This window comes from Macrobrachium nipponense, chromosome 40 (assembly GCF_015104395.2).
Source record: "Macrobrachium nipponense isolate FS-2020 chromosome 40, ASM1510439v2, whole genome shotgun sequence".
Taxonomy (NCBI): Eukaryota; Metazoa; Arthropoda; class Malacostraca; order Decapoda; family Palaemonidae; genus Macrobrachium; species Macrobrachium nipponense.
Genome location: NC_061101.1, coordinates 26,778,417 through 26,806,298, shown reverse-complemented (window position 1 = coordinate 26,806,298; position 27,882 = coordinate 26,778,417). Strand labels below are relative to the sequence as shown.

At 34.7% G+C, this 27,882-nt stretch overlaps 1 protein-coding gene across 1 annotated transcript in view; it reads left to right on the top strand.

Annotated features, from left to right (window-relative positions):
• The first annotated feature begins 15,109 nt into the window (after positions 1–15,109).
• Positions 15,110–27,882, top strand: part of LOC135212039 (tolloid-like protein 2) — an 801,312-nt gene continuing 788,539 nt past the window's right edge. The window contains exon 1 of the mRNA XM_064245348.1: positions 15,110–15,411. Coding sequence (XP_064101418.1) covers positions 15,258–15,411 — 154 coding nt within the window. The 5' untranslated portion in view covers positions 15,110–15,257. The remainder of the gene's footprint in view (positions 15,412–27,882) is intronic.

The window sequence follows — 27,882 nt, the reverse complement described above, 5'->3', positions numbered from 1 at the left end:
ATATATATATATATATATTCTATATATATATATATATATATATTTATATATTTATATTTATATTTATATTTATATTTGTATTTATTTATATTTATATTTATATATATATATTTTATACACACACACACACGCACGCGCGGGTACAAACACACACACATATATTTAAAGATTTTCGTTAGAAACTATAAAACGAGTGCAGTGGCGAAAAAAAGAAAATATCCATATAGCAAAAGCTAAAGGAGAACGGAAGCGCGTAATATTTCGGGCAGTATCTCCGACCCTTTGAAAACAATAATTTTTGTTCGTAAAGGGGTGGAGATACTACCCGAAAGATTTACTCTCTTCCGTTGTACGTTTTGTTTCTCTGTATGTGCATTTCTTTCTTCATATATATACAGCATATGCGAATATATATATATATATATATATATATATATATATATATATATATATATATATATATATATATATATATATATATATATATACTATATATATATAGATTGTTTTTTCAAAAAATATTTCCGTTTTTTTACTTTCGAATTAATTTTATTTTCAGTTTTTCTTCCTGTAATTGACATATTCTTGGTAGCTTCCGTTAACAGAATGTACCATCAATAGCTGGATTTCCGCTCCGTCCCTTTATATTCTTAGTGAGTCATCTTATTTCCCCAGAGACTGGGATTGTCCATTCGTATTCGACCATTTATCCGCCAGCAGGCTTTTTTTTTTTTTTTTTTTTTTTTTTTTTGTCACATGTCTTATACCGGCATCGGGATGAAGTTCTTACATTACTCGGTATGTGTGCTGTTAGAATTTTAGAGGGTAAACGTGATGGAAAGCAAAATCACTTTTAACCTCTACATGTAAATAAAAATAAAGGAATACTGAGACTTTACTAGACAGCTGTAACTCACAGACGGCAATAGATGGTGATGAGAGTATGACACTGGGTATCTTTCGGCACTGTACGTTTACTTCAATTATGGTTTATTTGAATGACTGGAGGATGTTTGATTGACTGGAATAATTGTGGCTTATGGCAATGAATCATTTTAAATGATGCATGGTTACGAAAATAATATTACCAGTTTTTAAAACTTGGAATCTACCATAGCCCATGGTCCATGGCCTTTGTGTTTTGGAATTCCATTCCTTCATTTGACTCGCTTGTATTAATTTAAGGTTAATAACTTACTTTACACACTCACACTATTATATATATATATATATATATATATATATACATATATATATATATATATATATATGTATATATATATATATATATATATATATATATATATATATCTATAATATAGTAAATATTTATGTACTTACACACACACAGACTCACACACACTCATACATACAGTACATATAAATTAAATATATATTATATTATATATTAAGTATTATTATATTAATAGATGTATAATAAAGTGATTATATATCCTAAATATACTATAATTATGTGTGTGTGCACACGCGCGCGTCTTTATGTATGTATGTATGTACTATGAGAATATCAGTTTAATTGCTCAAATAAAAACATTAGCACAAATTTAGTGCACAACGATTGCAAAATTGATTTAAATGTCCAGTGTGTCAAAATGCGTTAATGTTTTATAACAACAATTTATAATTATTTTATGTTTCTGCCTATATAATTTCTTGGTGCGTTACTTCCTTGTATACTACAGGACCTTTAGTATTTTGTCTCGGTGTCTCGCAGCCTTTGACAGGTAGCCTTTCTCAGTCGGAGATTATCAGAATGGGACAGCCTCCTCCGAGGTGGGCTGGAAAGTGTTTGTTTTTAGAGCCCGGCCGCCTCTCGCCACGACAGAATCCGAAGAAAGGAGAGAGAGAAAAAAAGAAAGAAAAAAAAAGAAAAAGGCAAAAAGGAACAGTATATCCCTGTTTCGCCTTGATGAAAACACATGTAACCTTTCCTCCTATTGTTTTGCTTTTGACGTCGAATGTGTATTGTCTTTCCTGTCTTTTTCCTGGGGTTTTGTTTTTCATTTCTCTTTCTAAATTTATATTGCGTTTTATTAATAGAGCGTTTGCCTTTTCTCCCTTCTTATCTTTGTCTGTTTTAGGTGAAGTTTCTTTTTTGCTTCATCTTTTATTAGAGGTCATTTCAGGTTTACTTTATTTTATCTAAATAGGGTTCTATTTTGATCTATTTTTATAGCTTGTGGTTGTATTTTCGTCTGTGTTACGTTTTGTTTCCTATATATATATGTATATGTGTGTGTGTGTATATATATTATATATATATATATATATATATATATATATATATATATATATGTATGTATATGTATATATTATCTATATATATATATATATATATATATATATATATGTATGTATATGTATATGTGAGTTTGTATACAGCATATATGTGTGTTTGATAAGCTGGTCTCAGTTGTAGAAACCAGTCTGCCATTACCAGTTGACCGGGCTTTGATTTTGTATTATCAGCTGCCAGAATTTCAAGAAAACGTCACGTGTCTAGCAACCTCATGTCGAAAGTATAATTGAAAATAGGAAAAGTGACTTTTCTTTTATGATGCCACCTTTTTTCTCACGCACGTACACACATATACATATTTTATATATATATTATAATAATCATATATATATATATATATATATATATATATATATATATATATATATATATATGTCGAAGAAAGCCACGAACTATTTTATTCAAGGAAAAACTCTAGAAACACACTTATGAACTTGATGACTCTCCGGCAGGACATATTTTCAACATTAAGTCGTTCAACCAGGAGGGTGGCTTTCGAGGGAAAGGCAAGGCATCAAGTATTGCTACGTTGATATCTTATGTACTGAATCATGGATGAAACTCTTGTGCAAAAAAAACATTTGCAACGTAGCCGCTTCATACAGTTATGTAAAAGGGTTATCAGCTGTTTCCAAAACCCCGCCCCTCATATGCACAGTGCCGTTTAACTTTCTCGCATGAGTTCTTGTGCTTCTTGAATATTAAGACCGAACTTTCCCATTACCACTTTCACAACATCTAGTTCTCCCTTTCTTCCTTCCTGCGAACACTTCCAAATGATACGCCTTTTCTCAACCGTATTATTCTCTATTCTGTATACGTGTCTAAAACTAATTGAAAAACTCTTGAATTGAAGTTCGTCACTACAGCTGTGATCTATTTTCTTTCTAATTCAACATCCATGATTTACTTCACCGATTGGGCGTTGGTTCGACAATCTCTTCCTAATGACATTCCCAACTTGGCTTCCAAAGATAATTCAAGTCATCTCCCGGTCTATTGTAGACACCATGTTACCTTTCACACCTCACCTACTCGACCTAGCTCCTCTCTCGAGCTGCAGTTGTGCATTATTTCTACTCATGAATACATATTCTAATCTGTCACTTCTGTTCTCCTGCCAGACATGTTAACATTTGCTACTCCAATTTCCTCTTCTACTTCAATTTATATCTATCATATGCAACACTTCAACCAGATAGTGGAACCAGATAGTGGTCAGCTGTACCTCCAGACACTCCTCTTCGCATTATTACATCACCAACATTTACTGTTTTCTGACATGATCTTACAAGCTCTTTTCCTCGCCAATTTCACATTACCATATATATTTATGGGTATTCTTTGCAAACATTTATTTCTAAAAATGAAAGCACTTTCCTAAAGCATTTCCAGAGACCCTCTATCCTCTCATTGACACTAGGAATTCCATACCCACCAACAAGGCCGTCTCTTCTTATTTCACCTACATTTGCATTTAATTCAACAAGAACAACCACTCAGCCACCCACCCTGCCAGTGAGTCACAGATTTAATTTCTTGAAATAATTTTCTTTCACTCTTTTCCCACACACACACACACACACACACACACACACACATATATATATATATATATATATATAGATAGTATATATATATGTGTGTGTGTGTGTGTGTGTGTGTGTGTGTGTGTGTGTGTGTGTGTGTGTGTGTGTGTATGTGTGTTTTTTGTGTCTGTTTCTGCGTGATGTGATTTAAAATTTTTTCCTAATTTCAGTGAATGTCGCCACTAAAATTCCTTCCATACATTTAGTAGACTTCCGCATTCTCGCCTTACCTAAGTCTTTTATCTATTTCAAGAAATCTCATCTTTCGCTTCGTTTTCACTTTTTTTTGTATGAGTTCTTTTGCCTTTCTTGTTTTTCATTTTACTTCCATCTAGTTTCGCCTCGTCGATATTTTGTGAGTTTCAATGATTTTTGCAAGTGTTGTTTAATGGATTTCTTTTATGTTGTACCAGAACTGGCTTTTTCTTTTGTATACAACTAGCATTGTCATTTTAGTAATGATTATCCTGTATTTTTTATCGAGTTAATTTGGTAATTTTTCCTTTCACGTGGATTATTGATTATGTTTTATTCCCTTTCTTTTTGTTTTTCTACTAAAACAAATTTTTTTTTTCATATTTCTGTATTTTTTGTGTACTTTTGGCTATATTCCTTTTTTTCGTCTAACACATTCAATTGAAATCAAGCAGACATTGTAGGATAATATATTACTCTTGTATTCTAATGTCTGGTCTGTTTATATTTTGTTTAAATTCTTGGTCCTTTCTTTGTCCTTTTTATTTTACGGAAATGAATTATTCTTTGTCTGCAGTAATGAGTTACGCTTTTGCTCTATTTGGAATGTCCCTTTTCTTTGCCATTGTTCTTTTGTACTGAAGTCGTTGTTACCAGTTTTCTTTTCTGTTTGATTAGCTTGTCTTTTTTCCTTTTTTTCATTTTGCGTTTATGTTTCATTGGCTATTCAATTATAAATTGTTTTGTAACCTTTGTGTTTTGTGTCGATGTCCGTTTCTTTAATGTAAAGTTTTCTTGTATCCACATAACTTTAATTTCTTTCATTTCTATTGGTATCTTTTCGTCCTTATATTACTGTTGTTATGCTTACTTTATTCATATTTTGTTATTTTATTTTATTTATTTTTTTACCTGACGTTGCCTTTTGTTGTTATGTGGCAATAATTGGCATCGTGTCTATTTAATTTTTTTTTTTATAACAAATCTTGACTATTTGCTTCCTTCTCAGATATTCTTGTAACTCTATACTGATGCTTAATTCAGCTTTTAGTTTTTTGTGAAATAAAACTTGAGATGGCTAATTGTCTGTCCGTCCGCAGTTTTTCTATCCACCCTCAGATCTTCAAAACTGCTGGGGCTAGAGGGGTGCTAATTAGTATACTGATCATCCACTCTTCAATCATGAAATGTACCTAATTGTAGCCCTCTAGCCTCAGTAGTATTTATTTCACTTAAGGTTAATTTTAGCCACGATCGTACTCAGGTCACCACAGGAGCGTGGCTGAAATTTTCATGGGCGGCGGGCTGAGAGTTTCATAGGCCGTGGAAGAAAGTTTCACACTTCGGGGCATTTTTAAATTTTTTTTCTCTCTCGCTTATCCTCTGTCACTTCTGTGCAGTCTCTCAGGAGAGAAAAAAAAATTTCCCTTCCCTGGAACTTAAGTACTTTTTTGCTCAGAAGACCATGATGGGGACTTCTTCTTTTTTTTCTTCTTCTTCTTCTTCTTCTTCTTCTTCTTCTTCTTCTCTCTGAAAATGTCGATCAGATCTTTTGCCTTTGTTATTCAGTTCCCCTTTCCTTTTTCCGGTTCTTTTAAAACGAGTCGGGAAGCTCGTTCTTTCGCCTCTTCTTTGTGTATTTGTAGCTGCAGGTAATCGCACACTGTAATGGATATCGCATCTGGCACTTCCTTTTTTCCATTTTTAATCAGAAGTTTATTCCTAGTGAGATATTTGACAGGAAAGAAGAAAATGAATATTTTTTTAGATGACGCTGAGTAATCCTGCAGAGGATATTATCAACGATACAGTAGTTGGTAAAAGGGAGTCTTTATGAACCTTAATATATTCATTATTTCAAAATTAGCATATCTTAACTGTTAGTAAAGAAGAATCTTGCATTTTAGAGACACATTGTGTATAACTTAGACGTGCGATATATATGTATATATATGGATATGTGTATAAATATATGCATATGAAGTGTGTGTATGTGTATGTATGTAGGTGTATAAATATATATATATATATATATATATATATATATATATATATATATATAATAGTCGAATTTATAAGTTTTAGGCAAAATGTCTCTAAATGACAAAGTTTGCACTTACTAACATTAATATCCGCTGATTTTGAAATGATGAATATATCAAAGTTCATGAAGTCTGTCTTGAAGCAAGTTTATCGATCATTGTTTTATCATGTTATCCACTGTTGTATTACTTAGAGGCATAAAAAGACATGGTTTTCTATTTCCAGTAAAATACACATGCATATATATATATATATTATCTATATTAATATATAGTATATATATAGTAAATATGTATAGGCTCTATATATATATCTATATATATATATATATTATATATATATATATATATTGTATATATATATATATATATATATATATGTATATATGATATATCTATGTATATATGTATTGTATATATATATATATATTATATCTATATATATATATATATATGTATGTATGTATGTGTGTGTGTGTGTAGTATGTACGTTTGTATATATATGTGGATGTATATATTTTTGTGTGTGCGTGTGGAAGCGTTTTCCTAGCCCATCAAAAGTAATTTGTAATATGTAATTAGCATTTTGGAAGCTTATGCATTTTTATTCCCATCTTAATAACAAAAGTGGGGCGTATTCCCCTTCCAAGCCATAATCAGTGACGACATTTACCTCGGTAATAAGTTCCCTTCGAGGGGGATGAAAGCAAAACCACCTCGGCATCGATTGCAGTATCGACATTTCGCAATGCATGGCAAACTGCAAGGAATTCACGACGAAGCGCTTGAAGATTGCACAGACAGTCTGGAGACCTGGCAACTGTGACATTGTTGTGTCAAGGGAATTTCCCCGTCCCTCCCCTCGTCTTTTTATGGGTTTTTTCGCGATGAGGGAGAGAGAGAGAGAGAGAGTGAGGGGGCGGGGGCGTGTATGTATGTGTGTGTGATTTCGAGAAAGGGAATTCCACCACACATATCTGTATGGACCTTTTTCTTCATCCTCAGCTTTTTCCTCGGCGCTTTCCCCTCCTTTCTCTCCTTCCCTCGTTTTATTGAATCCTTTTAAGATACGTATCAGAATTTGGGGAGGAAACCGAGTTTTTATTCTTGGGGATAATTTTGGCAGTTTTCATGGTCACTGATATTCCCATTTTAATGGAAACGAGCACGAGATCCTTCAATTCAGATTTCTTCGGTTTGTATGAAATTAAGTCAGATTCCTTTTGCTTGTATAACCTATTTCATATTAAGCATCTGTTTTCAAAAAAATTTTTAATATCAGCAGTACAGTTCTCTTAGACCGCTTTCTCGGTAATCATTTGGATCTCCGATGAATACCATACCTCCATTTCCTATTCGGCCGCTTGCCCGTCATCCATCAATTAGTCTCATTTCGCCTAAGTTGGCACCCGTCCCCCTACCTCACCAATTGTAATAATTGCTAAATCAAGTTTTATTCTCTCTCTCTCTCTCTCTCTCTCTCTCTCCTCTCTCTCTCTCTCTCTCCTATATTATTTCTATTTTCTATTAAGGACTGCAGGCAGCGTCTCCTGCGTTTCCAGTCCGCCTCAAGGTCTGGAATTATTTTACGGGAAAATTATCCGATGTTCAAATATCATTGCAGTAGTTCTAATAGCTTCAGGGCTTTTCTGTACCTTACAGTACTTTTATGAAATGTCATTTAGCCATTATAAAAACTTTGTTACTCAGGTTTTTATGGAAGATGTCGTTATCCTCACGAGATATTTTGCTTTAGTTGCAGAAATTTTGTGCCTGTATTCTTTCTCATATGTTTTAACCTTTATAATCCGATTCGTTTGAAAGATAGCGTCACAAATATTTTAGTCTGCCTGTAAATTTTAGTCTGCCTGTAAATGTATTGGCTACTTCCATGCCTTGTATTTAAGATCCTTATATTGATTAAATTGGACCCGTACAGAAACAGTCTCGATGCAAAGTTTCTTGTGCCCCTCTGTAGAGAGCTTGACTCGTGAGAGACTGAATACTGTATTTGTATTGTATTCCTCGCCTTAGCCGGGATAATGAAAATACGTTTAGCGGGGAAAAATGAGAATGGAAAATAAAGTGATGGATGTGGGGAAACTAATTTATGAAAGAAATTATTAAAAATCCCAAAATTGATTGTCATACAATGGGTGTGTCAGGTTTGTTGTAAACAATGAAGATGAAAAATAGATGTATGGTTATGTAAAAGAGAAAGACTTTGTGCCTGCTTTACGTCTTCCTTCGTGAATAGAAAAATATATTGTTTTGCTCTCACGAACATGTTCTACTTATGAAATGCGTTTTTCATCTAGTCACTTTCATTGCGTGCGTGTTATGAGGAAAGAAATCTAAATTTAGATATATGAGGTCTGAAGAGAAGCCCCCGCGATACAAAAAAATAAATTCATATGGATATCAGTTATGCTTCGTACAGATTAATCCTACACACACTTCAATACCTAACACACCCGGGGCAGCCACTCAATCGAAACGTCACCAGGCTTCATAGCATTTCACTTGGAACTCTCACCCTCAAACTTCTGGTGAATTTCCCTTTTATAGGCATTCAGTAGCCCTCTTTCTGCCTCCAAAAGTTATTTTCGCTAACATACTCAACATTTCAATTTCCAAATTTCCCATTATTCAGCATACCTTTTTCCCTTCTTATCTTCCTCATTTAGGATCCGTTCGGCATATCCACTCCGATGTCATCAGATAGCCATCCTTCCATCAGCTGGTCACAGCGGGAATAAAACGTTTAGAAAACTATGCGAGACTGATCCTCACAAGAAGAAAAGGCAAGACTCAGAATTAACTGCATGTTAGTATTAGGTGGCAGATGGTATAATCTGGAAAGATCTGATCGCAAACGATAATCGGAATTATGAAACATTTTACACTGCAGAAACATTGAGGTAACTGACCGGTGGTGGCAGAGATTAATGCTAAGATTAGTCATAGGAGTTTTAAGAGAACTCATTTTTTGTTCAGTTGTTTAATAAACGAGTTGGATATTCAAGGCTGAATGAGGGAATATTTTCAGAACTTTGTACAGGAAGAAGAATAAAAACATTAAACCAGAACAAACAGGTCTCCAAACATCTTGAAAGACCAAATGTTTCTCACTGGTAATTTAGCCATTAAAAATGACACCTGAATTATTAATGATTGCATAATGAATGAAAAAAACTGTCAATAAAAAAATAGTTGCCCTACTTTGTTCCGTCTGCTTTGACTTACTGACTATTATACTCAGTTTTGTTAGGGCTCAACTCCGGACATTAATTTTAGCCTAGCTCAGTTAAGGGATTCAGCAACAACAGGTTTATACCCAGGAGATGGATTTTATTACACACACACACACACACACACACACACACACAACACACACACACACACACACACACACACACACATATATATATATATATATATATATATATATATATATATATATATATAACCCATCTCCTGGGTATAGAATGTGGTATAGAACTGTGGTTGCTGAATCCCTTAAGTGAGCTTGGCTAAAACTGAGTATAATATTCAGTAAGTCAAAGAAGACGGTGAAAGTAGGCCAACTTTTTTTATTGAGTTTTTTTTTATTGCGTGCAATTCATTAAAAATTTAGCTGTCATTTTTAATGGCCAAATTGCCAGTGAGAAACATTTGGTTTCTCAGATCTTTGGAGACCTGTCTGTTCTGATTTCATGTTTTGTTCTGATTTCATGTTTTTATTTTTTTTCCTTTGCCAAGATCTATTCCTTCGTTCAGCCTTCAATATCTGAAGTATATTAAACTACTGAACAAAACGCGAGTTCTATTAAAACTCCTATCACTAATCTTAGCATTAATCTCTGCCACCACCGTTCAGTTACCTCAACTGTTCCTGACAGTGTAAAATGTTCATAATTCCGATTATCATCTGCGATCAGATCTTTCAGATTATACCATCTGCCGCCTAATACTAAACACACACACACACACACACACACACACACACACACACACACACACACACACACACATATATATATATATATTATATATATATATATAATATATATATATATATATATATTATACTACTTTGGCTTTGCAAATCCTTAATGTTTATTCATATCCGTTTTACTATGTTTTATTATTCTTTATTTAAGTTTTTAGTTCACTTACTGTTCAACGGTCATGTGTAGGTAGTCAACATTGATTTTGATTTAAAGTTTTAATTCGCTGTTTCCTGCGGCTTTGGATACTATTTGTTTCAAATATAAGTTTTGTATTTTTTGAATGAAGTTCTTTTGAAATGTCAAGATGTTTCCATATTTTTTTATGCGTTTCGAATTTCCTTTTTACTTTTATATATTTTGTAATAATTCGAGTGGATGGTATTTTGAGAAGTGATGAAGAATTGAATTTAGAAAATGATGGACTGAGTCCCAGGATGTAGGAAGTGTTCATGATGTGTTAAAAGTTGGCTGTCGATTGACGATGGACAAGACATCTATATTGAAAGACATGTCTATTTAGTTAAAGAAAATTACTTCTCATTGGAAACGGCTTATCCGATAGATTAAAGATATTGAGATTATCGAAAAATTATATATATATATATATATATATATATATATATATATATATATATATATATATATATATATATATACTACACACACACATACATACATACATAATTTGAAGCATTAATGATGGTAACACAACAAACTCAGATCTCAGCATGGTTTTGACTAGTATACCGCTGTGATAACAAGATGAGGAGCACTGTTTAGAAAAAATGTGTATACGTAACTTGGAGTTACTAAAAGATGAAGTTTATTTCGGAATATATTGGTAAGTCAATTAATTACCGTGAAAGTTGAAGTATCCCTCGAATAGGCCTGAATTTGTTTGCAACTGAAGTGAACAGTAGATGTTACGAGACCATAAATGCCGGTCAGGATAAGTTTTTTTATTTTATTTTATTTTATTTTTTTTTTTTGTATGACTATGTTAACACAGATTTTGAGGTAGGCGAGGATGGCGTCTTTAAAAGATATTTTAGAGTTATAACGTTGATGATAATGATGATGATGTTGATTATACTGCCGCACTTACAAAAATAAGGGGAAAATTAGGCCTAGAAACAGTTAATTAAGTTTAGAAAAACATTTAAGTTTCCAAAGGGCGAAATTGAAATCGTTGAACTAAGTCTTTTGAGTGGTTTTAGTGTGACATTATATAGATAAAAAAAGAAGAAGTAATGAAGTATTAAAACGTAAACAAGTGAAAATGTAAGACTCAAAGGTGCAGCAAAATAAAGGAAAGGGAAGGTGGACCTGAGTGCATTGATGTGCTTGGTTACACTCGTGAAATTTCAAGAGATGACTGACTAAAAACGTTTGCGCTACGTGTTTGGGAACAACTGGTTAAGAACGACGGAAAGATTAAGGATTTATGGTAAACAAAAAGCCTTAGGGAATATTATTTTTTATGCAGGGCCTTAAGGGACGGGCAGCCTAATAACCTCATCTAGTCTAGTAAAAAAAGAAGAAGAAAAAAAAAAGTCCTGCGTGGGGGGCCTCCTAACCCCGGTGGCAAGAACAGGCCTGCCTCTCCTCGGAGGAATTAGGAAGACTTGATGCTGATGAGGCTTACTTTGGGATGACTGAGGTAGACATTGAAAGTTGTAGAAGTCGCTTGTTTATCCTTTTAGTGATCTGTTAATTTATTCTCATGGAACTGCCGTTTTATTTCCTCTTTAATGATACAAAAACTGAGACATGAATTCGAAGTATGAAACATGTTCTTCTTAGCATGCCGCGTAAGTGCTTCCTCACAAGGACATCTCGTGCATTGGTTCGAATCCTGCCTTGGGAGGAGAAATCTTCTTTTATCATATATTTACACTTATCTCAAGAAAACACTTAATGTTTAAATGCAAAATACCACATGGAAGACACAAAAGAAAGAGTATGATTCAGACTAGTTTCGACTAATTATACGTCTTCAAGCAGATTGCTTCACAACAGCAGATTTTCTGTATATATGGTTGGCTGAAACACAGTGCAAGGGAACCACAAATAGTTAAAACTTTTAACGGTAAGAAGGAATCCTTCTGCAGAAATTCTGTACAGAAGGTGGCTCTACCATTTACAAAATAGAGCCACTACCCAAGTTAATTTTGAGTGGAAATTTGATAGGCATGTCATGTTTTTGTCATTGGGAACAAACTATATTACTTAAGATCCTTCCTTATTATGTATTTCTTTATGACTAATTGGACCAAGTTCATGCATTCCTTGGCTGATATTCATATCTCCTCTGAAACACCATTCGCTTATATTACGATATGACGTAAATGATAAGACTTCTATTTCAATAAGAGAGTAATAGACTGACAGCTGTAATTCATTTCAGCACACATATCTATCTATCTATCTTTATGGGTGAGTGTGTGTGAGTTAGTGTTTTGTGTGTCTGTGTATACATTGGAATTGTTATAAGTCTGGCGGGCAGTGAATATCTAAATTGAAAATTAAATCAACATTTGAGAGAGAGAGAGAGAATAAGACTACTTCTGTTACAGAGCACTTTTAACTTTAGTTGATTTCTTTTCACTTTCTTCCACCCTTCATATATATATATATATATATATATATATTATATATATATATATATATATATATATATATATATATTGCGATCTTCTGTATTTACGAAGCATCTTAAAGATATTCAGAACATACAAAACAGGCCACGAACATACATTTTGTTTTATGTCTTAATGTCGTGATGGTGTCCTTGTATATATGTATGTATATTATATATATATATATATATGTGTGTGTGTGTGTGTGTGTGTGTGTGTGTGTGTGTGTGTGTGTGTGAGTGAGTGAGTGAGTGTATATGTATATTTGTATTTGGATTAAGATAATAACGATCCCCAGCAATGGGACAATTTGGCCGAAAAAAAAAATCCTAGATTTTTATCACAGTAGCTCAGATGAAGTGCCTTGTCTGTACAAGGCAGTTCTTCTGTAATACTACTGTATGAAGAAACCAAAGACAGGGGACTACTTTGCCATCTCAGAATAGGCCATTCCCGTACGGCATCGACCACCTTTCTGTTTGATGCCAGCATACGATGTAAATCAATCAGTCATCAATGGAATGACGCATCGCTTCCTGATGACCTATCAGCTCCATACATAACGTTCTGGTTGCTTAGTTCCCTTTGCCCTGGAGACATTGCTTGTTGAATAGCCCTTGTCCCGAGACCTTAAAGAGGGCTTTCACTTTCTAAGTCTATGGGGATTGTCCAAACGCTTTGGATACGATTGCTTTCAAATCTCAACAGAGCTGTCGGATTTGTTGAAGAAGCTGCATTTTTCATCAGATATTATTGCCATTTTCAATGTGGCAATTCTTTTATAGATTCTTGTAATCACGCGTGTTTTTTTCAAGCTTATAACGTCAATGTTGGCTTTCACTACGTGGACAATTCTAAAATGTAGTTTTATGCAACGCATTGTCAGAAGAAAACGTCAATGGTTACACATTCTAATCAGTTTTATGTATGTAATTATCTCCTTTGTCTTTCCTCCAAACAATATCTGGTATTATTACGGCATTTTATAGGTTTGATGAAGAAGTAACGCATTTATGTGTCGATTTAATTGTTAATATTTTCTTTAGTGTAATAAAGAAATGCAATATATTATGAAAGGTAAGCTGTTCCTTTCGAAATTTGCATTACGAAGGCAAAAAAAAAAAAAAAGAAAATGCATAAATAAATCCGTTGATCTGTTCATTGAAATCCTGTGTGACGCATTGGCGTCGATTGTTATTTAGATAGTGATTTAAATAGCCATTCAAAGCACCGGACTGATCACTCTTTCCTTTTTTCTCTTTTGGCAACGTGAAAGGCCAGCACTTTTATCACCAGTGTTGAATATTGGTATCGGCCTCTCGTGAAAAGCACGTCGAATTAACCAAGCTGGCTCTTTCGAGACATATAAGCACCTATATTATTGACACACACACACATACATACACATATACATATACATATACATATACATATACATAGATGCAGAGTATTAGGCCACGAGGAAAGTGCAACAACAGAGAGTCGTTCGTCTTATGCTCAAGGCAGAGAATAAATGGCGATAGATCTGCACGTCGGTTTTTCCATTTCCCTCGTGGTCAAATACACTTTATATTTTGTCACGTTGTTATTTCCACGAAAGGAGTCATATATATATATATATATATATATATATATATTATATATATATATATATATATATATATATACACGTGTGTTATAGTGAAAGTTCGGCATAAATGAGTCTTCTATCGCATATCTCTCTCCGTCACGCAATCATGCCCATATTCATTCCACAGGGAGGAAAAATATGCCGGAAAAGCTTTAATTTGACGACGTAATAGGACTTTTACGTCAATAATAGTAATTCTGAAAGGCTTAGTGAAGTTCTTCACTTAAGGTTGTTGTGATAATATTTTTGATGTTTTCCTTAGTAAATTTTCTGCGATTATCTGACGTTCTGTTTAAGATGGGGAACTAAATCTACCCAAGAATAACCACTCGTGGGATGCGCGCTAACAGTACGCGAAGAGGTCAGCTGACGTGGGTTAAAACACGAACAAACCTATTTCTTCTTATGCGAAGCTTATCAGAAGTTGCCTATAATTGTTGACAGTTCATTGTTAGCATCTAATATTTTTCTCCTTCTTATGGTATATAACGAAAAGTTTTGACTATACAGCGTAACGAGAGAGTTTGTTAACGTGCGTGACAAATCCATTTTAAAATTCATTAGGAAACCCAGACCGTGCGACAAGCAAATCGGAGTCTCCCTGCGAGAGAGAGAGAGAGAGAGAGAGAGAGAGAGAGAGAGACCCAGTCCCACTCAGACAGTCTCAGTGTCGCTCAGTGTTGAGGTAAGCATTGTGGAGTGAAGACGTACGCGTCGGTTCTCTTGACCGATCTGACTGGGGAATTCATCTTTGTGTTCAAAGATAATATTTTTTTCTTGATGGCATGTATTCGATGAATTGATATTGCAAACACAAGAGGTCCCGGCCATGAGGCCAATAACGCTCCTGGCCTTAGTAGCAGGCCCACTGTGGGCTGTGGTGACAGCGCAATCTAAGAGCAAGTTTTCTGTCCAGGAGTTATTACAAGGCTCTTTTAAGCACAAGATCTCCAATGATATTTATGTGGATCCATGTAAAGCAGGTATGGAAAAAAGTGCCCATTTCTTGTTTTAGATTAAAGTTTCGAGTAATTTGAAAGCATTCGCCCTGAGTAGCGTTTTCCTGTTTCTTGTATTAGGCTAAGGGTTCGTTCGACCTGAGTTCGAACGTTACTCGAGTGGGTTGGCTGTGCAATGATATCAAATAGCATTTTTATTTTTTGTATATTACAGTTTGAATTTCGCCAAGTGAAACGTGTTTAACATTCCGTAGCCCATTTGGCCACGGGTCTTATTAGCCTTTTAACATAAAACAGTGAGCGTGTCGAACAGAAGGGGATATTAACTGTTAAAATGTAAACGTGTCAAGCCTAGATATATAAAATGTGTTGGTGAATGGCTTACACCTACGAAGTTGAGTAGCATAAGTCTATATAGGTAGGGTTTGGTACAGTAAAATAGACGTAATGAATCTGTTTATTATCTTTTATTTATTTTTTTTTTTTTAACTTGATGCCTCATGACAGGAAATTTGCAAATTTAGTCCATATCAACATTATCAGGCAGCCATAGCCAAGGCGAAATGTCAAGCAAGTCATGCGGTGAACGCAGTAACTGAAGTTTAGTGTGGGGCGGTAGCTTGGTCTAACAACCCACATCGTGATGGCGTGTGCATCTCTCTCTCTCTCTCTCTCTCTCTCTCTCTCCTCTCTGCATCTCTCTCTCTCTCTCTCTCTCTCTCTCTCTCAGACAGGATCGGATATTCTAGGACACAAGGTCTGAAATGTCAGACCTAGAAATAACGGTGGTTTTTATAATTTCAGCATATTTGTCAATAACAGGCGTGTGCAGATAGTTTATTAGGACCTAGTCTCATATAAATAGATGTAAATTTTGGGCATCCAAAAATTAATATACCCATGCAACAATACAATATGGTGTTGAAATAAGTGTTTTACTACGCCAACTATATATATATATATATATATATATATATATATATATAAATTACTTTAATTTACTTAACAGTTAGTGATTCGAGAGAGAGAGAGAGAGAGAGAGAGAGAGAGAAACAACGCTATGGCCACTGTCATTAACTGCTTTGCAGAAGCCCCTTGACTTCCACTCTTTCTTCAAGGGCGTTAAGGTCCTTCCTTTCCAATGTCTCTCTATACCGTTTGCCCAAGCCGTTTCTGTGTGGTCCCCTTCCCATCCGAACGCCTACTGATCTCCGCGTTTCTCGCCCTCTGCATTATTCGTCTTCATTGATACTCAAACTTTTCATTTCGGCAGCTTCAGCCGTTTTCTTTTCATTTGTATTCAATATTTCTACTTCATCTTCATGACCGTGCCAATGGCATATTGTCGCATAGAATTATTATGTCCAATGAGCTTTCGCTTGCTACCGTTTGATTCAATTAACTAAAACGGAAATCAACTCCTCAGAAAAGTTCGATCCTTAGCAGTGTTGTAACGAGAAATTTTAAAAATGCAGAACTGTTAGGGTTAAACTGGGTATTGTTTCCATTTCAGTTTTTCATTAACTTGAAGTACTCCATCAAATTATGTTTGTTCATCCAGATCCAAAGTAAACCGTACCAATCTTGAAGTCTTTTGATATACTATGTACTATATGCATGTATCTCGATCATCGCAGCCTAGCGTACTTCAACGGACTTCAAGATTGGTAAGCTTACTTTGGATGTGGACGAACAAACAATTTGCAGCTAATGGTATAGATCCTATTAACGTCAATGACGATATTAGATGAGACGATCTATACCATTATTCCCTACGTTAGAAACCTTACATACTTACCAAGACACCGTCATTCTGCATTCATGTATAGGGAGAGAGAAGTTGGCCCGGCTGGAGACAACAATATTAAGTCAAGCTGGAGTACATTTCCCGTCAAAGATTGCGTTATATATATATATATATATATATATATATATATATATATATATATATGTGTGTGTGTGTGTGTGTGTGTGTGTGTGTGTGTGCTGACCCCAGAGTTCAGTCTTACCTCCGGGGTTGCTCAAAAATTTTGTATCCTTCCTGCTCTCGACATTCCATTTTGGTTTTTGGAAGATTATACTAGGCGCACAATAACCCACGGATGGGCTTATGTGTGATGGACAATGCCATTTCTTTATGGTCACCCATTTTATTGTAGACCAGACCCGCAGTTCCTCAACTGCTGATTGTAGAGTCAGCGCCATAGCAAACGCATTGTGACCTGTCGTCTCCTTAAAAGGGAAAGCCTCGGTAGAGCTTTTCCTAAAGCAAGGCAGCAACCCAATATTCTCTTCTGAGTACCGCCAGTGGATGCAGTCCAAAATAATATCCATTATAACTTGTTTCTGTTACTGATCTTTTCTCAGAAAGTATACTTTTCAGTCATGAGAAACACGTTCATGTGTGCGCTGGTTTTCTCATCAGCAACTTCTCAAATATTTAGTTTAACCTTTTCCCCGTTCTTTTTCTTACATGCATATTCTCATGTCTTCAAGTCCTTGCATCATCTGCAGTTTTTATCTTGTGTCATTCTTTTTCATTGAAATTTGACGAATGATTGTACAAGATTTTCCTGCTCTAACGTACTCTGGTGTTTTTGCTTGTGTGGGTGATAACTGGTACATGTTACTTGAATGGGTGATGACTGGTACATGTTACATGTATGGACCATAGCCTCATTATTTTCCTGAGTTTTGATGATAAAGCTGAAATAGGGACAAAACTATATTGCCACTTTGTTGAAGAGTTTAGGACAGACCCCTAGAACTATCCTAATTTTTATAGGTGTAAAACTGCGAGAACAAGTCTAATTGTGTTGTACGTTTTCGTTACTGCATTATAAATGAACTAGCTGATTAGTTCATTGATGATGTAACCCCAGTTTATTTTTATATTGTAATTCCCGGTATCCCGACCCTACCAGTAAGTTACTTGCTTGATTAATATGGAAAGATTGTCTGATGACTTGTTAATCTCTAGGAGACTGCTAAGCTGAAACCACCCGGAATGAATTCGTTGCGCCACTGTAAGAAATGAGCGAAGGTTTTGTACGTAATAGTCTATTGCGTTACAATGAAGATTTTTGCTTGTGGTTCAGTGGTGTAAATTTTATTATTTCATTTTTATTTCAACGAATCTGGATTTGTACTTGATCACTAAGGCTAAACATTTTCCATTAAATAATCCCCTTTCTGCCATGGAATTCCTTTATTTTGTGGGTAATGGTGTGCCTTTGTGCAGTATTCAACAAGTTGAATTTAGTTAATTCGTAAAGAAAGGCCGGGAATGCATCCACTTTGTCATTTGTATATACTTTAGTTTTATGATTTATAAGCATCATTATGACTCGTACTTTTATTCCTTTTTATTCTGTTAGTTTTATTTAACGGCGAAGCTTGAGATAGTAAGAGGTTGTTACGGATATTATTTTTATAATAGAAAAAATATACAATTTATTTCCGTACTATTTTGTACATTATTTCCTAGAAATATCTGTTCTTAATGATTTACGGTTGGTATTTTATTTTGAGTGTTTCTTATTCATGGCGGACTTCGGTCTCTTATTCATGGCGGACTTCGGTCTCTTATCTCTGGGATCATTATAGTTTCGCAACCGATTTGGAGCGGAATGAATTCCACGGACACCAAGCAAGGAAATTGGCGTGCGATGTGAATCGGATTCTGTGGCTGAGGAACTGCCTACTGCCCGTCTGCATATTGAGTTTTATCTGTTTTTCGTGGCCTAGTTGTATTTTGGTGTTTAAAAAAATGTTTCTAACCTTTATATGACTTTCATTAATTAGGATTATCGTTAAATTTGATTAGTTCATGAGAGATCATGATTTATCGTGCACAGTTCGATTTCGCTCTTATTGAGTAACCACTTTTTGATTGCCGAAGTGTGATGCTTTTTTTGGGTCCTGTTTTCTTGAAGGTGAATGACCACGCTTTATCTTTTAATGATATCCGGGGCTTTTGACCAAAATTGTTTTGCAGTTGTACCTTTTGTAAACATTGAAAGATGGGAAGAGCGGAAACAAACGGTTACCTATATACTCTATAACTTCATTCTGTTATTCTATAGCGTTCATAGCACTGCATTTGAAGCAATTGTTTTCCAGGCACACGTTAGGCAATGCAAAGAGTACTAGAGAAAATTTCTCCCTTGTGTAATTACGGTAGAAAGTTGGCACTGGTGCTTGCCTCCTTATTAACCTTTTTGGCGATAGCCAGAAGCCGTAATTTTACAAGTATGGATATAATGGACTTTAAATTCTTGGGGCTACATGAAATATGTTTTATGCTGAGGCAGTATGATTTGACGCTAGAGAATAAAAATGTGTATTCACTCCATAACATAAATAGCAGGCATACCTTAGAGTTAGTTTCTCCCCTAGGCATATGGCAGCTAGTAGTCAGTCTAGTGTTGAAGGATAGATAGCAACAGGAATTGCGAATGCTGCGCTAGAAGGATGTATTACAAGTCATGAAAATTATAATCTGATTAGGCTACACCTTTTTTTTTTTGTTGGTATTAAAGGCGCTCTACTTCTGCATTGACTTGCATGTCAGCAGCGAAGATCATCAATTCAGTAACAATAAAATCAAAAGACTGACTTGAGAAAGAAATCCCGGTTGAATAGAGCGCATTCCTCAGATAAGCCAAACTGGAAAGTCCATGTGAAAGAGAATATTCTTCGCTCAGAAAAACTTCAAACCCGATGAATCATTCTTCTGAGGTGCATGTACATATGACCCAAATCATATAATTTAATTCCCCAAAAGAAAAGTATCATTCATCAACTAGATGAAAACCCATTGAGCGACCTTTCGGAGTAATGGAAAACCATTTTGTTTTTATCGTCATGTCTCTCTTACATCAAGTTCAAGAACAGGATGATGCGGGTAGATTTTTTTTTTCTTGAAGCTTAGTCTAATTTAGGTAATGACTTTGAGATTTACTGTGTGTTTTCACTGATCTTTTTTTGTCTCGCTGCGTTATCATGTCACTGCGGCTGTGTAGTTTTAATTACTATATCAATACTACTTAGGCTTTCACGCTATTTGCTTTTTGCTTAAGTCAAGATTTAAAAAGAATTTCGGGGGACATGTTCCAATAACATCAATTTTAATTTTTCAATGGTTTTGGGGTCATTTATATATAATATATACTATAAATATATATATATTATATATATATATATATATATATATATATATATATTATATATAAACACACATATATATATATTCTCATGTTATAGTAATCTTAGTCTCTGTTCATTTTATGTATTGTCCTTGATGAAAAAGGCCACCCCAGATTTCTTGGAACAGTGTCTGTTCAAGTAACATTAGTGGCCCATCTAGACTTGTACCAGAAATTACTCTCCCTTAATGTGTCTGAGGGGAAAAAAGGGAGGACCAGGAGGGAAGGAAGGATGGAGATATGTCCCAGAGAGGGATAAAGGGCTTAGGAACCTAAATAGGAGGGGGGGGACTCTAAGTCATAAAAAGTGGCCCCTAATGGAACTAATGGAGGCAAATTAACGTATATGCACTGGCGAAGATTTGTCTGGTAAGATGTGGAGGAGGCCGGTGGGTAACTTTTTGGTGCTGGTTGACGGAGTAGAGGCATTAAAATGATTCCGGCCTCTCTCTCTCTCTCCTCTCTCTCTCTCTCTCTCTCGTCTCTCTCTCTCTCTCTCCTCTTCTCTCTCCTCTATATATATATATATATATATATATATATATATATATATATATTTGTGTGTGTTTGTGTGCTTTTGCGTTTCATTATTATAAAATCCGAGCAGTAAAAACGAAACAGGATTTAAAAAAAATTTGCTGTGAAATTAATTAGTCATTGTATGTGCAATTAATTCTTATCACAGATAGCGTTCATGAAAAGTCGAAAACACCTTACCTATATGTGTGGTTTCAGTCTAAGAGTTAATTCGGCACTTGCATTGTGAAGATGTGTTATTTTTAGATTCTACATGAACTAAAGTCTTACTTTTTCAGGCAGCATCTGAGCTTCGGTGAGGTGCTCATAAGTCATCGTTGACAGAGTTCAAGTTGACGTTAGGGCGGGTAGGTGTAAGCTAACAAGGTGTTCGGAATGTTTTCATCTAATTCTGGCAGCTCATTCATTATACGAGTGTGTTTTTAGTGATGTCATCCAATCCTCTTAAGTGGAGACGCCCACGCGACTTTTGGAAATTGAAAGGAAGTTGAACAGTTCCCTTGTTTAAGAGGCTGTAGGGTTACGTGCAAGTTAAGGAATGATCGAAATGAATTTGGATAGCAGTTTTGCTTTACAAGATGTTCGTTACTCTTAGTGGATCTCTTCATCATTTGCTATTTTAACGCATGGATAATTCATACCTTGAGTTGCAAATGAGCTTTTCATTTGTTAAAGGATGTTTGGAAGCGGGCGATTTCTTGTGTTTGATTTATGTAAATCGGCTGCTATTTTTATTTTTAACTTGTTGATATTTCATAAAAGTTTAAATAATTTAGTTTACTAGTGTTGGTAAATATGGCCTTTAGCCTCCTCATACATGAGCCTCTTGTGTATTTGTAGGTACATAAGGGATTTTTCGCTCTCAGTGGAAAGATCTAATCAGAACTTGAATATATAAATTACTTCACTGAGTTCGGCTGTTCTTAGGGTGGTCGGAATATTTTGACTGAATAAAACATTGACCAGTTATAGACGAATTTAACGTGAAGTGATGATGGAACGTTGTTAAGAATTCATTTGAAAGATATCTATGAATGTGTCAGTAGAACTGGCCATCATAGTACGATTATGGTTTAAGTCATATCAGGCTTTGTTGGGGTTTGTGATATTTAAATCAAAACAGCTGCTATTTGGTCTGCCCCCTAATGGGTTTTGTAGCTGTGTTTATAGATTGAAGTCGCGTTAGGTGTTTGACTGCAGTTAATTTTGATGGCATCTGTTTGGAGATTGTTAATTTGCAATGGAACCCGTTAATATGTGAAGAATCTGAGTACAAATGATAACCGAAAATAATATATAAATGAAATTATGATTTTAGATTTTATACTATAAATTACGCTCTCGTAAGGCGATAGTGCCGTCAGTGCACCTCATGCGGTGCGCTGTAGGCATTGCTTAAGGTTCTTTGCAACCTTTGCAGCGTCCCTTCGACCTCTAGCTGCAAACTTGCTCATTCATTTTACTTTTAACTCCGTTCATATTCTTTTTCTTCCATCTTACTTTTCTCCCTCTCCTACCAATTGATTCAAAGTGCAAATGCGAGATTTTTCTCCTGTTACACCTGTTAAACTTTTTGAATGTCAGTTTCCTTTTCAACGCTGAATGACCTCCTAGGTCCCAGTGGTTGGCGATTAGCCTAAATTCTATATTCTGTTCTATTTATAAATTACGGAGGTTTTCACCAGCTGATATATTGTCTTTATATACGCTGTATTCCTAAAACTTCCATAGGGTAGGTTGGCGTGCTTTCAACATTATATATATATATATATATATATAGTATATATATATATATATATATATATAGTATATATATATATATATATATATATATATATATATATATATATATATATATATATATGTATATTATATATATATATATATATATATATATATATATATATATATATATATATATATATACACACACATATATATATATATATATATATATATATATATATATATATATATATATATATATAATATATATATATAAGGAAATGTGATATTGTAAAACTGTTTCGTTTCGAATACTAGTATTTTGCGGCTGGTGTTTGGTTGTCCTTAATCAAACAGAAGCTATTTTTACCTAATAGTTCTGTTATCGTTATATTTGTTTGGTGCAATGATGAGTTTCCGGCTTTTTACTGTCGCATGTGTTACTATTATTCATTATGTAAAACATATTACGGATAAAGCCTGGTATAGGCTCTCACCATTTAATCACTATAATATTATTCCTGCAGTCCTTCGATTTTCAATATTTTTCGCTTGACGGTAAGTCGATTAAAATTATAATGACAATTGTAAAAGAATATGATTATGGTCTTATCTTTTCTCGATGTGGTTCTAAGTGGGAATGAGTTATTTGTTGGACTTAATTCATTCTCTTATTTTCGGACTGTTGTGTGTTCACTTATGCCTTCATGATTACCGAGACATAAGCTATATTCGCTATAATCTGCCTAGAACTTTCTTATAGAATAATTTTTTCCATGTACTTGGGGCATAATAACTTATCCCTCGTGATGAAGTCTGCAATCTCTCTCTCTCTCTCTCTCTCTCTCTCTCTCTCTCTCTCTCTCTCTCTCTCTCTCTCTCTCAACCATACCGATACTTTTGATCACGATCCCTTATGATGAACTATTAATACTGATCATAGCATATTGTTATGTATCTTGCTTTTCTAGTTTTATTTATATTTTAATTTGATTAAGAAATGTAATAGTGACGTCTTGTACATTTCTTAATGAAAATTAAGATAACTAGATACATATCAGTATGGTACGTCACATTGGCATCAAAATTATAGAACTGAATATTTGAGTTTTTATAGTAAACATCATTTGATTTTCTTGCCATTGATGATAATTATGTCACTCTTTGGTTTATGGCCAGTTATTACAAGTTTCCTTTCACTAATGTCATCATGAAAAGCTGATGTGAAATTCATACTTCTATTATTTCTAGCATAATATTTATGTGAATGCACGACTTTAAGAGACCAAATTTTGCTTGAGTATTTAGGTTTGTAAGCTTCATAGTTAACAAGATATGATTTTTGACATTTGTGAAAAACATTTTTCCTGAGCAATTTAACATGGATAATCATGAATTTTTTTTTCCAAGTAATAGCTCGTTAATGACAGCATGATGACGTCATATTATTCTTCATACATACAAATTTGATGTTATTTGAAATTTCCTCGTCAATTCACATCATACTGATATTAAACTAGGAGCCTTCTACATATCATTTTGCTACGTTCTATTCTATTCCATAAGCACCCGGGAATTTTCCACCATTAATTTTAGATAAAAATTGGATCAGAATTTTCAAGGGGCCTTCCCCCAGTTGTATGAAGAAGATCGCGGGCTTATAGAGGGATACTTTTTAATTAAATGACGTAGTCCCTTCATAGCCCCGGAGAGTCGTTGTGACTTTAGTTCGCTCCTTCGGCTGTTTGTAATTTTGTATTTCAATCGCCAACTGCTTGCATAGGATTAAAATGTTTAAAGTCGGTAGTCCGTGTCTGTTTTACGGTGTATATACAGTAATTTCGTAATACAATGTTCGTTTACTAGTTCAGTTACGGTTGAATAATTAACTTTAGTGTTTGAGAAATATGCATAATCACAATTGATCGTTAGTTCATATATGTGTATATCTAAGTTTATATGTACACACACACACACACACACACACACACATATATATATATATATATATATTATATATATATATATATATATATACTATATATACATATACATACATATGACATACACATATACATACTATCATACATATCTACATCACATACATATACATACTATACATACATATATACACACACAGACACCACACACACACATATATATATATATATATATATATATATATATTATATATATATCATATATATAATATATATATATCAACTTGTCATCTGAAGATTAAAACAAAAGGGATACCAAGGCTTTTGATTTTTATTATAAAATAATTGTTATAGCATAATGCTTTTTGTAGTTCAAAGTCTTTTCACCATTTTTTCTTTATAATGGTTTTGTTCGAGAACCTTTATCTTACAGACTCTTTTGCCTTTCTATCTTACTATCCTAAATTTAACGAATTTAAAAAATCCTGGTATCTCTCTTGTCCATTTATCCTTTAGACAACACCACAGCAACTTGTGAACAGCTGGCTAAATTAAAGCACATTCCTTTACGAAATTCCAATTATGGTCGTCGCCCGACGGAGTGGTCATTATGCCCATAGGAACCTGGCCGGATTAGATAAGTAGATGATGTCTGAAAGATTAAATCGTAAAAGGACTTCCATGAAGTGCGGTTTGAAGGGTATGAAGTTACGGCTTGATTACGTGGTGTTCGAAAATACAGATTCGTACTTGCCAAACTCTTAAGTCACTTCGATTGTAATCTTGTGTCTGGGGTGGTTTATCATAAAGATGACGCAGAGAATCCCCCCCCCCCCCCTCTCCCCTCCCCCCTAACTCATCTCTCCTTAATTATATGTATTTTTTTAACGATACACGTCAATGTGTTGTTGAGGGGGCAAGATTTTTGCTTTTAATGACATGCTGAAACATTTTAAGGGACATGTGATTTCAGATCTAGTAGACTTTGCATTCTTATCTACAAAATATTGAACTGAATCTAGTCGAGTTTAACCAAATCGACTTATTTTACATAAAATCATATAAATAAAACGTCCTTTGCATCATATCGCGCATTTATGTCTCCATATATGTCTTCATCCGTATTTACTTTGGTACATAAACCAGACACCTTAGGACCTACTTTGGTTTTGATCTCCTCAGAAGCAAGGCTTTAGGAAAGTATAAAAAGATGCGGTCATCGGTTGTTTGGCGAACTCATTCTTGCCATTGATCAAAGTACGAATTTGTACAGTAACTTGCATTCTACTCATTTCTATACCTCTATTCCGAGATCTTATTTAGCAGAGCCGTTTCTGAGATTTTGCGTCGTAAGCTAATTTACATCTTTATCAACGCGGATTTGTGATTTAAGTTTTAGTGTGGTGGAGTGGAGTGAAATCGCCAAATGGTATAGTAAAGAAATACATTGACATAATTCAAAGTGACACATTTGCAAAGCACACGATTTTCACAGATGATAATTCTTATCAGTACGTATGGAATGCTTTGTATGTAATCACCCGTTGTTATTTATTTTATTTTATATATATTTTTTAACCCTTAACTGTATTCAATATTCATGAAACATTTAGACTAGGATTTTTATACTAGGATTACAGGAGCCAGTCTGTGGTGCCACAGAGTGGCGTCGGGTCGGTGTGTGGCGGGGATGTGGCTTCCCATAGGTTTCTGTTGTTTATAAGCTGTGACCGGGATCAGAGACAGCTTGCCACAGACGCTCGTGTGCTTGACTTAGCTTATAAACAATGGAAACCTATGGGAAGCCACTTCCCTGTCACACACTGTCGCCGCTCTGTGGCGCCACAGAGTAGTAGCTCGTGTACTCCCAGCCTAAGGGATCACTGTACGAAAAGCATTAAGTGTTAAGTACTGGCGATTGCCCTGAGTAAAAGAAACTAGACAAAGAATTGTGTCCTTCTTTTTAAAGATGAAACATCGTATACAAGACATTTTCTATTAGGTTTAACTCTCTTATTCACGATCATGACAATTCAGCAGTAGGGACATAAAGGAAATAGTAATTCTGTACCTTACAAAGTTAGAATGTATAGGAAACGGACTGATACGTTTGCAGGCTTACGTATATTGAGCTGAAAAATTCCATTGAATTAGAAACGTAGAAAATGTTACCGGAATGAAATTCGCAGTGAGCATAGTGGATGTGATTGACTTGAGGTTGAGTTTATAGATATTTTGTCTCAGTACTTGGCAACCACTAAATGCACGCATACCTTGACTGTTAGATTTGCGGTGAAGCTATGTTAAGGTACGTTGTTGAATAAAAAGTATTACTCGTACATGAAGATCAGACGTTTACTGATTGTTATTTGTAATTTTTAGTTAATTTTATATCCTGGAGTACTTCGTCATTTAATATATACCTATTATTGAATGAGATTCACAATAGAATCTGCAGATTTGCAATTTGTTGTAAGTTTCAAACCCCTTCAGCTAATGCCACTTATTTAATCTGTGCGAATAATCTTTTGTGCTTTTTCGTATAGGCAGGGGCCACCCTTTTACCGAGATGTAGTCACGGCATTTTTGTCCGAATTTGCGTCTCAAATATATACATGACCAACTGTAGCCCTTATTTTTTCATCTCACTGCAATGAATTGCGTATCAAAATATACGGTGTATATATATTTATTAATGTTGTTATTTCAATTGCAAGGAACTAAATTATTGAAATAAGATTGCATCTGAAGATTTGTGAACAAACTATCAGTTGTGAATGAAACCGGTTGGTAAGAGCCGTGAAATTAGGTTCCGACCAACGTGCAGTCATGATTAGCCCTTGCAGTCGTCTGAGGAAGGTCAGACCTCACGGAAAAACCATCACGTTCCCACTCCTACGTGTTAAATCTCCGCCTACTTCTAGGCCGCCTCACAGGTGAAGTCGACGGTCAATTGGCATTTTAAAGTGGCACTTCTTTACTCCTTCACGTGGAGTCTGCGAAAACAAGCTGTCATTTAAGCATCATGCAGCTTTTAGTGGTTGAAAGCTTTATCTCATATGTTTTTGTTCATTATTTTGATCGTC